Genomic DNA, 12,182 nt, shown 5'->3' on the forward strand with positions numbered 1-12,182 from the left:
AGAAATCTGTGGATTCAAGTGGGTGAAATAAAGGTATTTTTTACTATAGGTCAGAGAAAATGGGAAAATCGCAGATCGAGACTTCGTTCTCTCCTTACCTGAAGACCATCTGGCCTGGCTCACTTTTACGTGACTTTCTTTGGTCATGGTTTGGACGTCGCTTTCTCTGGGCGGTGGTCCTTGACTCGCCTCTGCACCTTTGTCCACCCGACCTACATTCGCAGCCATTCTGGTGTGCCTCCCCAGCCTGATTTGTCTAGAAACTCCAAGCTGTAGGAAACTCGTTTGCCTTGTCCACTGAAGCCTCACACAAGGCTTGCAGAGCAGGGTAGGGAGTCAGTGTTGAGGGAGGCAGGGATGGGAGGAGAGGGGAGGAGGGGAGGCAGGAAGGCAGTTTCATACCTCGCCGCCATGCATCTTCCGCAGCACTTAGCAGGAAGGGTCCTTAGCGATCATTTACTAAACAACTTAACCTCTGGCTCTAGGTGTGCAATACCTTTCTTCAGGATTAAACATTTTCTTCTGATTCAAATCTAGACCCTGACATTTGGAAGCCATGTGATTTAAGAGTAAATCACTTAATCTCTTTGAGCTTGTTATCTCATTTGTAAACTAAGAGTAAATAAGAGAAAATATGAAATAAGAAGATAACATCTAACCTGCAGAGTTGTTGCAGGGGATTAGAAACAACACCTACAAAGCTCCGGCATGAGTAGGTATTCAATTAACCGCCGTTTTATTGTCGCTGCCTCTTTTGCTGTCATCAGCACATGACTCCACATTCATACACTGTTCAAACCTTCAGATCCATCTGCATCCAGCTCCAAGGAAAAGAAAAAAAAATGTATATATATATATATATATATATATATATTGATTTTAGAATCGCTGGCTTACTGGCTGTGTGAATGTTATCAACCACCTGGCTCGCTGAGTCCAGTCTCTAAACTGAGAAGTGATCAGGGGGCTTAACTGGTTAACACTCTGTGCTTCCAGTGCAGTGGGCATGGATTTGATTCCAGGTCAAGGAACTAGATCCCACATGCTGTGAGGCACAGCCACCAAAATAAGAAGTAACTAGGGTTCGCGTGGGTCTGTGTGGGAAGCACCAAGCACAGCATTCAGTGCAGACTTGATTCTTCCCGACCTTTGTCCAGAGCCCACACTCCTTCACTGTAGACCGACCAAAAGTGAGGAGAAGGTCATGCAACTATGGTGGTTTAGTTGCTAAGTTGTGTCTGACTCTTGCAACCCCATGGACTATAGCCTGCCAGGCTCCTCTGTCCATGGGATTCTCCAGGAAAGAACACTCGAGGGGGTTGCCATTTCTTTCTCCTATACAACTGTGGTTCATGGTTTCTCAAAGCACCCTTCGTTGATAGTACCTATGGCTGACACCCCAGAGTGATGGGGAGCTGCCCCCACAGAACTCATGTCCTGCTCATCTCTGGACATGAGTTCTAGCACAAGAGTGGTCTCTAACAGGTTGTGGAAATGAACTCCTCTGCAAAGGTAACTTTGTGTGCTCAGGGCTTACCTGTAGAAGAGTTTCAGTGGGCAAGAGGGGTGTTTCTGGTAGAGGTGAGTTGGGCTGTGGATTATTCTGCAGTCAGTGAGAAGCAGCAGAGGAAGGGTCAGGAGGGTCAGGTGGGGAGCTCGGAGGGCAGCGGGCTAAGGAGGGACTGACTGCATAGGCATGGACGTGTGCGGGTGCTTCTGTCCTCCAGCCCATGGCTGGGGGCCGCAGGCTGAACTGACACCCTTCCCCGGCACTGCCCCCACCCCTCCAGGGCCTCCGCATCCCTCTACTGCACACCCTTGCTCCATCAGGAGCTTTTCTCCACCGTCACTTCTTTCATCCCAACCTTCTCTTTTTCTCTAGATTAAATGCCAGCTTCAGTGTGAACCATGACCAATCTCCCATCTGTTTAAAAGAAGTAAATATTTACTGAATTACTATATTAAGACTAAAATGGAAAAAGTGAAAAGGAAATGAGAGCAGGAAAATGTTCTCCTTGCCTCTCCTTTGGAACAGGGAAGCCATGAATTTGAGAACTGTGTTCTTAATAATTTGTAATTACTGAGCCTTTGCCTCAAAGCCAGTGTCTTCAGTCAACAGGTACATGGTGATAAGAGACATAGTCATCCACCAGTTTAACAGCCAAAACTGCATCTCGGACTTTTTTAACATATGTTTCCAAGGGCATATTCCCTCTCCAGTTATAAATGACGTGTAACTGGAGCCTTCTAAAACTAAAATGTGGGACTTTTATGATGATAATAAAGACTAGCATGTATTTCTTTTTTTTAATCTTATTGAAGTATAGTTGATTTACAATGTTGCATTTAATTTCTGCTGTATAGCAAAGTGATTCAGATATATATATATATTTATATATATATATCTATATATTCTCTTCCATTATGGTTTATCACAGTTATTCAATGTAGTCCTCTGTGCTATACAGTAGGACCTTTTTCTTTATGTATTAACTCATTTCATCCTCAGAACAACCTCAGAGATTGGTACTATTTGAATGAGGAAACTGCAGCACAGAGAGGTTAAATAACCTGACCAAGGTCACACAGCTGGGAAGTGGTAGACATATACTTCAAACCCAGGTTGCCTTTGAAATTTAAAAATCATACATCCAAGTAATGCCTTTAGTTCAATCCTAGTTGTTCCTAGCACACATGGCCTAAATGTAACTACCCACAGTTTATATCGCTTAAGATTGGTAAGAAGGGATAAAGTAGCTGCCAAGTAATTTTACCTATTCATTCACTCAGCAGACGTTTCATGAACACTCAGGAGGCCAGGCCTGCCTTCAGCCTCCTGCAGTCAGGAGGAGATGCAGACGTGAACACAGACCATCCAGTCAGCTGGATGTCCTGTGATGCAGCAGGCATGCACAGAGGTGTGAAGGCCACAGAAGGTGGGCCAGATGGAGAAGAGCTTTCCATTTTGACCAAGAAAATGGAATTCATCCGGAAGGCTCCACAGGGAAGCTAGAGGGACAAAGACAGGCAGTGGCATGACCTGGCACAGTCCATAAAGGCAGTCCCATTCAGGGGTTATATCCATGTGCTGAGCTGAGTTACCTGGGTCCAAACTGTGGCTCCATCACTGAAGAGCTGTATAACCTTGGGCAGGACAGTTAACCTCATTAATTTCTCATCTGTACTTTGCAGAGAACTCTAGTACCTATAACACTGGATCGAAGTGAGAATCAAAATGTTATCACATAAAATTATAGTAAAAGTTATGAACTAAAACACTCCCTAAGTAATAGCTACTAAATAGAACAGTATATTGGATATTAATAATGCCATTATTCATATTATGAACTATTAGTGACCAATTAACATTAAAATTAATTGAGTGCTTATTATTATCACCACCATCATTATTGTTACTTGAAGTAATTGGTTGGAGGTAAGGAGTCAGAGAGAACCGAGTTGAGGTGGCAGTCCCCATAAATCCTTATCCAAATTAGGCTAAGCCATTGTTGTTCACTCACTCAGTCATGTCTGACTCTTTGCAACCTCATGGACTTCAGCATGCCAGGCTTCCCTGTCCTTCACCAGCTCCCGGAGCTTACTCAAACTGTTGTCCATTGAGTCAGTGATGCCATCCAACCATCTCACCCTCTGTCATCCCCTTCTCCTCCTGTCTTCAGTCTTTCCAAGCATAAGGATCTTTTCCAGTGAGTCAACTCTTCACATCAGGTGGTCAAAGTATTGGAGCTTCAGCATCAGTTCTTCCAGTGAATATTCAGGGTTGACTTCCTTTAGGATTGATTGGTTTGATCTCCTTGCAGTCCAAAGAACTCTCAAGAGTCTTCTCCAACACCACATTTCGAAAACATTCTTCGCACTCAGCCTTCTTTATGATCCAGCTCTCACATCCATACATGACTACTGGAAAAACCATAGCTTTGACTATACAGACCTTTGTTAGCAAAGTAATGTCTCTGCTTTTTAATACTCTATGTCATAGCTTTTCTTCCAAGGAACAAGTGTCTTTTAATTTCATGGCTGCAGTCACCATCAGCAATGATTTTGAAGCCCAAGAAAATAAAGTCTGTCACTTTTTCCATTGTTTCCCCATCAATTTGCCTTGAAGTGATGGGACCAGATGCCATGATCTTCATTTTTTGAATGTTGAGTTTTAAGCCAGCTTTTCACTCTCCTATTCACTCCCCTTCATCAAAAGGTTCTTTAGTACCTCATTGCTTTCTGCCATAAGGGTGGTGTCATCTGCAGTTCCAAGGTTGTTGATATTCCCCCTGTCAATCTTGATTCCATCTTGTGCTTCATCCAGCCTGGCATTTTGCATGCTGTACTCTCCATATGAGTTAAATAAGCAGGGTGACAATATACAGCCTTGATGTACTCCTTTCCCAATTTGGAACCAGTCTATTATTCCATGTCTGGTTCTAACTTTCGCTTCTTGACCTGCATGCAGGTTTCTCAGGAGGCAGGTAAGGTGGTCTGGTATTCCCATCTCTCTAAGAATTGTCCACAATTCATTGTGATCCACACAAAATCTTTCATGTAGCCAATGAAACAGAAGTACATGTTTTTCTGGAATGCTCTTGCTTTTTCCTATGGATGTTGGCAATTTGATATCTGGTGTCTCTGCCTTTTCTAAATCCAGCTTGAACGTCTGGAAATTCTCAGTTCACGTATTGAGGATTTTTAGCATTACTTTGCTAGCATGTGAAATGAGTGCAATTGTACGGTAGTTTGAGCATTCTTTGGCATTGCCTTTCTTTAGGATTGGAATGAAAACTGACCTTTTCCAGTCCTGTGGCCACTGCTGAGTTTTCCAAATTTGCTGGGATATTGAGCACAGCACTTTCACAGCATCATCTTTTAGGATTTGAAATGGCTCAGCTGGAATTCCATCACCTCCACTGCTTTGAGTGAAAAGCCAGCACTGGGCTATGATTTCAGTTTAGAGAGTTATAATCAGCCATTTTCAAAAAATGAAAGAGAATGAAATAGGAAATATGAGAGTATATTGCCCCTCATGGTAGTAACTTTTATATCTTTTTTTTCCATTTCATACAAACACACTCACATACATATATCTGTGTATCAACTCACGACAGAAGATATTTTTCAAATTATGGATTTTAGACAGAAATATTTTGCAGACCCTGGAGTAGAAAGTATCATCCCCTGTCTTCCCTGTGGTCCTGGTCCTCAGGCACTCAGAAGATCATTGCTTGACAGCTTGTGTCAGGAGGCCTAGCATCAAGAGAACAGAGCTTAGGACCCTGAGGCCCCAGGAAGATGATTTGATCTCTGTGTATCCTAGATCAAACCCCCTCATCCCAGCACTAATTTCCAGGGCCATGTTGAAAACTGAGCCCCCCAAAATGTCCTTTATTCATTTCAATTAGCTGTAACTATAACCCTAAGGCGCTGTAGTCTACCTAGTAATGCTGGCTTTGCCACTAGCTCACCATATGCCCCTGGGTAGGAGATGGTAGGGCTCTGGGTTATTGTGGCCTCATGTATAAAATGGGGGGGTGAATATAGTTGTCATATATACTTCGTGGTTATTTTGAGGCACCAGTAAAGTCACAAATACTTGCACTCTTGAAGATCATGGAGAACTATGTAGAGGGAAGTCTGCAGCAGACACTCGGGATCTGTGATAAATCCCAAAGGCATCTAGTGGTAACCTCAGATGTTTTCTTGCAGAGAAAGTGTTGCAGTTTTCTGGGTTAGGACATATGACCCCATTTGAGTGGGTCCACAGGGCCCTTTAATAAGACAGACAAAGGTTGCATTGGAACCTAGCTAAGCTCTGCCCTGGGGGACTTGGGAAGGAAGAGTGCCTCCTCAGGCCAAAGGGATACTGATACCTCATGATCAGAGGCAGAACTTGGGTCAGTTTTGTTCTGGCTAGTGGTTTCCATCAGTGTGTTTAGTTTGGCCTACATATAATAATGGATAACATTTAAAAATCAGACATTTTACATCCAAGTCTAAATTTCCAGCCTGTCTTAAAAAGTCACAAACCCCCTAAACTCCTGTGTCACAGCATGGGCAGGCACTGAACACCACTGCCCCGTTGGACAGACCTACCACCCTCCTTGTTGGTCACTGAGACTCCTTGATGACAGCTCTTGCTCTGGTGCTTCTCTGTTAGGACCATGACACAACAGCACATTTTGTATGCCCATGTTGCTCTGAAAAGTGGAACTATGAAAGGCCTGAGAAGGTTGTATGTTTCAGGAAAGAGCTCTAACCATACTTTGTGCAGGATATTCTGCTTTCCTCCTGTGCTGACCTCCTGACTCTTGCAGGGGGCTGGCTACGTTTGGACCCCAACGCCAAAGGAAGACATATGGAAAGAGAAGGAGGGTGACATAACAGCTTTTAAAAATGGCAATGGCACCCACTCCAGTCCTCTTGCCTGGAAAATCCCATGGATGCAGGAGCCTGGCAGGCTGCAGTCCATGGGGTTGCTGAGGGTCGGACACGACTGAGCGACTTCACTTTCACTTTTCACTTTCATGCATTGGACAAGGAAATGGCAACCCACTCCAGTGTTCTTGCCTGGAGAATCCCAGGGACAGGGGAGCCTGGTGGGCTGCCATCTATGGGGTCTCATAGAGTCAGACACAACTGAAGTGATTTAGCAGCAGCAGCAGCAGCAGGGCAAAATAGTCAAGATGCGGAAAAGAGAATAGGAGATGAGGAGCTTCCCATCAATCAGATACCCTGGCAAACCCCAGATGTATACAGCAGGTGCTGTGGTGCCTCCAATGAGATGGACAAGTCTGGAGATGAGGGAGTTCTCTGATTGGCATGGTTGCCAGGACCAGCCTACCTGTAAGGACACTTTTGTGTGGTGGGAGGGAGGAGACTCACCTGGGAATAATAAAATAGGAAAACTGGGGCTTTAGAGTCAAACAGACCTGGTTTCAGATCTTGGCTTTGATACTCACACCCAAGTCATCTTCAAGGAGGTTTGACATGGCAGTTTTCTCATCTGTCAGATGGAGATTGGTTGGCTGGTTTATTAAATATGTATGAGAGGCACCAGCCTTCACCTTGCTTGCTTGCTAAGTCACTTCAGTCGTGTCCGACTCTGTGTGACCCCATAGACGGCAGCCCACCAGGCTCCCCTGTCCCTGGGATTCTCCAGGCAAGAACACTGGAGTGGGTTGCCATTTCCTTCTCCAATGCATGAAAGTGAAAAGTGAAAGTGAAGTCACTCAGTCCTGTCCAACTCTCAGCAACCCCATGGACTGCAGCCTACCAGGCTTCTCTGTCCATGGGATTTTCCAGGCAAGAGTACTGGAGTGGGGTGCCATTGCCTTCTCCGAGGTGCAGTAAATCAGGAGAGAGCAAAAGTATCACGGCCCCTGCTTTCATGGTGCTTACGTATTAGTGCAAGAAAAGAGACAATAAGCAGGTAATTAATTATCTAGTGGTGATAACTGTGGATTGGTTGCTTACACCTTTGCTCATTTCCAGAAAAGTTTGGAGAAAATAAAAACATCTGGGGACATATGACATTTGATAAAATAATATATGTAAAGCGCTTATTGCAGTGCCTGAATGTAGTCATTATTTCACATATTCTTAAGGAGCCCCTAGTCTGTGTGAGGCCCTGTCCCAGGGCCCCTATACACATGTGATCCCATCCAGGGCGATTGAAAAACCGGTGCTCTCTGGCCTTCGATATCAGCTTTCTTGATACCCATCACTTAAGGAGAGGCTCCAGGCATCTTCACAGGTGGAGAGGTCACCGAGCAGGACAAGAAGGGGTTCATCATTACCGACTTTGGGTGCAAGTTCCCCCTGTGCCACTTACGGCTGCGTGGCCATGGAGCCCTCAGTCTGCAGAGCCTGAGGACCCTCATCCACAGCGCTGCGGGGTGAAGCGAAGTCCGGGATGGACCCCGGGCTCTCCTTTTCCTCCTGGGTCCGCAGCTCACGCCCTTTCTTTGGTTTCTCGGGCTCCAGACCACTCGGCCTTGAGCGCAGCGAGGACCCTGTTCGTGGATGTGGAGGAGCGCGGGCCGGAGGCCATGGACGTGAAGGAGAGGAAGCCATACCGCTCGCTGACCCGGCGCCGCGACGCCGAGCGCCGCTACACCAGCTCGTCGGCCGACAGCGAAGAGGGCAAGGCCCCGCAGAAGTCCTACAGCTCCAGCGAGACCCTCAAGGCCTACGACCAGGACGCGCGCCTCACCTACGGCAGCCGCGTCAAGGACCTGGTACCACAGGAGGCCGAGGAGTTCTGCCGCGCAGGTGAGGGCGCCCGGGTAGGGGGTTAGGATGCGCCTGCGCACAAGTGTGCCCAGGGGGCAATGGGGCCCGGCTGGGTCGCGCATGCGCACAGGTGTGCCCTGGGACGGGGGCGCACGTGGTTCACATTGGGGCGGCAGGTGAGCTGACACGCGAGCCCAGTGGGGTCTAGCGCTCCTGGTCAACTCCAGCTCTCCGCTATTTTGGCAGCCTGACTCTGCTCAGAGCCTCGGCTATAGTCCGCTCTTGGTTCATTCATTTGCCTGCTCACCCCTCTTGTGGGCTTAATGAGACGGTTAGGTGCTGGCTCCGTGTCAGCGCCTGCCTGGCGTTGAGTTCTGAGCAGTTTCCGGCTCTCCTCCAAGCCTCTCCGGTGAGAGGCCGTGAGCATTCTTTACTGCCCTGATTTGTCTCGAGGATTCATGAGAGGACGCGTTTACGAGGTAAGTGTGATAGCACCAAGTGCTGAGTAAGTCCTAGTTATTGGTTTTGTTGTTTGTTCTATGTGTATTCATTCAGCGAACATATCTTAGCAGCTTCTCTGCATTAAGCACTGTCCTGACCTTGAGGCTATGAGTAGCTCTGTGGGCTTCCCTCAAAGAATTCGCCTGCAGTGTGGCAGACCTGGCTTTGATCCCTGGGTTGGGAAGATCCCCTGGAGAAGGGAAAGTCTACCCACTCCAGTATTATGGCCTGGAGAATTCCATGGACTGTATAGTCCATGGGGTTGCAAAGAGTCAGACAGGACTGAGCGACTTTCACTGACCTTGAGAGGAAGACGCTGGTGATCCCAGACCTAAGAATTTAGTAATCTGGGGGGATATCTTGGTGCCTGACTCCCTCTCCTTCAATCCCTACACACCACAGTCATGAAAGCCTAGCCATCCAACTCCAGAATACCTTTCAAATCCATCCCTCTTCTCTATCCCATCAGCCACTGTCCCAGTTCCGGCCACTATCATCTCTCTTAGGGGGTTGACCACAACCCCTCTTCACTCAGTGCTGCCGCCTTTTGAGCCGTGCTCAGCCCTGCAGCTAGAGCGAAGTAGAGACTGACTCCCCGTTGTTCCCTACCGTGAGTTCCTCAACACCAGAGGGCTTTCCCCAAGTCTTTGTCTTTCTGGGCTGTTTTATCCCCTGCCTTTCCACACCCCACCACCCACATCCAGCCCTGCAGGGCTGCTCGTTATTCCCACCCCTGCTGTGATATAAGTCGCCTACCCTGGTGCCTCAGTGATTCCTGTTTTTCTCCCTGCAGAGCCTCTTCAATGCTGGGTAGGCCTCTACAAGTCCCTGACAGTTCACACGGCCCTCCCTGATTCTGCCCTGCCCACTCCCCTTCCATGGACAAGGTTAGCAGGGGGCTGTGCCATGTAATTTATATGCATTCTGATGTTGTTAGTTAACCTTTACAACAACCTCAATGATTCATTTGCCCAAGATCATAGAGACAAGAGGAGCTGGTCACACACACACACACACACCCATAGAGCCTGACCGCCCAGCTGGCTTCTCCCCCAGGCTTCTATCCACATGGAAAGCTGACCTGTTAGCAAGACTGCCTCTGGTGCTTTAAAGGCAAAGCGTCTTCAGCTCTTTCCCATTTGTGGTTAACAGCTCAGACTCTGACATCAGACAGACCTGGTTTGAGTTGTGACTCTGCCATTTTTATTATCCTAAGTGTCTTCACCTGGATGGTGCGGTCACAGCGATGCTTCCTAATTATAGAGTGGTGGGGATAACGAGGAGGACTGTAGATGGACCACGCGACACTTGCATGAAGCAGATGCTTCAGAAACGCTGCCTGCTTCTGGTTGCCATCTCTGGGTCTCAGTGAGAGGAAGCGACCAGTGGTGCCAAAGCTCTCCTCCAACTCTGTGCTGCCACGCTTGGTGGAGTTCAGTGAGCCCTGCCGGGACCAGAAGGAGCCGCTCTTGTCTTCATAAATAACAAGCAGAAAGCATTCTCAGCTCATAGGCAGGCATGGGCACTGCCGCCTACAAAGTTCTCTTCCTCCCTTTGCCTTCCTGTGAAAGTCACTCAGTCGTGTCCGACTCTTTGCAACCCCGTGGACTATACACTTCATGGAATTCTTCAGGCCAGAATACTGGAACAGGTAGCCTTTCCCTTCTCCAGGGCATTTTCCCATCCCAGGGATCGAAACCAGGTTTCCCACATTGCAGGCGGATTAGCCTCAAAAATCCTATGATGTTAGCTAAGTTCTCTCCTCCCACCTTTATCCACCCCCAAGAGTTCTTGCTACCAAAGTGTGTCTGTCTGATTATTTAACTAACTTTTGCTGAGCTACTCTATGCCAGTCTGGACACAGAACTGACCAAGACCCTGGGCGGTGGCGGGGGGAAGGCACAGGAACTCTTGGTAAGAGTGATGGCCACGACTGGGAGAGGAGGCCATCTCTGCTGGCTCCCCTCCTGCCTCGAAGGCAGTTCCTTTTCCCTTCCTTTGCCAGTTTGACCTCATCAGGACTGCTCCTGGGTGTCATGCCCTTCAAAGCACGTACAACCTCCCCTTGTCTCTTCTTACTCCACTCTTCACATTTACTCTGATCCACAAACCTCTCCTCTGAAACTCCCACCCTCTGTGCCCCTAGAACTCTTTCCCTGCATCCTCCCACACTTAGGGCCTTAACCCTTCATCATGGTCTGGGTTACATCTCCCCACTGACTGTGAGCTCTGTGAAGTCAGGAACCACACCCTGCTCATTGCTGCCTGTCAGGAAACACCCAGGGCCGGCTTGGTTGGGTGAAATGTGGTGCTCCCTGATTGCAAGTCCATTTCCCACAGGTTTAACTGGAGTATGGTCCTCAGTGCCTGCATCCACCTGTCCTTCCCCATCTCCCAAAATACTCATGAGAATGTTAGAAATCAGGAAGAAGCCGTGCCTGATAGACACTGCGGAATGTGGAGGCTGTTTCCTGTGGAAGCTAGTATCCCGTTTGTCCCACAGACACTGATCCCTGAATGAGCTGCCCTCATCCATGTCTTCCTGGCCTCTGTCTTGGGCACCTCCAGGCTTTCCCAGGAGCTCAAGAGACCTGCCAGCAGCCCCAAGCCTTGGCTGTGTGCTTGGCTCCCTGGGTTGCCCCAGAGCCTGCTAACTCCTGTTGCAGCCCACTGGGCTGACAAAGCAGAGGGCAGAGGCTCCTCCCTTGTGCAAAGCCCACTTTTCTCAGCCTGTCACCATCTTCTTCACTTTCTGGCTTCAGGCCTTCCTGACCTGGCCAGAAAGGAGCGTTGGGTCCTGGGGAGCCCATTGGCATCTCATGGGCGAGGCTTCTGCCTTATTCAGGAGCCCTCCTTGCTGGCCGGCCCTCCCCGGCCTGGACGAGGAGAGCAGAAGCCCTCTGTCAGCTGAGCAGATGTGTATTGAGCCCCAAGGGTTGGGTCCCGGGTTGTGCCCTAGGCCCAGGGATTTACAAATGAATGGGGTACAGTCCTCACCCCCCCACCCCAGTGAAGCCATCTCCAGCAGAGGGTCCAGGCCCTTAAACAGCTCTGCTCTGCAAAATGCCCAGAGCTGAGGACTCTCAGAGGGGGCTCAGAAAAAAGTAGTGACCATTGCTGCACAGAGTGTAGGATGAGGGGAGACTTCAAGGAGGGGCTGTTTGAGCTGGACCTTCCATTAAGGTGTGGAGGCTTTGGGCTGGTGGGGAGGACGCGGAGGAAAGGCCTGCGCATCGACCACCGCCGTGAGTCAAAGGACAAGGGTGAGTCCTGGAGCAGGGGTCAGGCCTCTGGGGGGTGACCCCCACCATTACCCTAACCCAGTTCCTTTGCCTTCCCTCCTAGGCACCAACTTCAGCCTGCGCGAGCTGGGGCTGGGGGAGGTGACACCCCCGCACGGGACGCTGTACCGCACGGACATCGGCCTGCCCCACTGCGGC

At 48.7% G+C, this 12,182-nt stretch overlaps 1 protein-coding gene across 1 annotated transcript in view; it reads left to right on the forward strand.

Moving 5' to 3' along the window:
* Positions 1-12,182, forward strand: part of TENM4 (teneurin transmembrane protein 4) — an 858,900-nt gene that overhangs the window by 400,113 nt on the left and 446,605 nt on the right. Inside the window, exons 4-5 of the mRNA XM_010853253.1 lie at positions 7,993-8,280; positions 12,088-12,171. Of these exons, the coding sequence (XP_010851555.1) occupies positions 7,993-8,280; positions 12,088-12,171 (372 nt within the window). The remainder of the gene's footprint in view (positions 1-7,992; positions 8,281-12,087; positions 12,172-12,182) is intronic.

The sequence above is a fragment of the Bison bison genome, unplaced genomic scaffold (assembly GCF_000754665.1).
Source record: "Bison bison bison isolate TAMUID 2011002044 unplaced genomic scaffold, Bison_UMD1.0 scf7180017864324, whole genome shotgun sequence".
In the NCBI taxonomy this organism is placed as follows: Eukaryota; Metazoa; Chordata; class Mammalia; order Artiodactyla; family Bovidae; genus Bison; species Bison bison.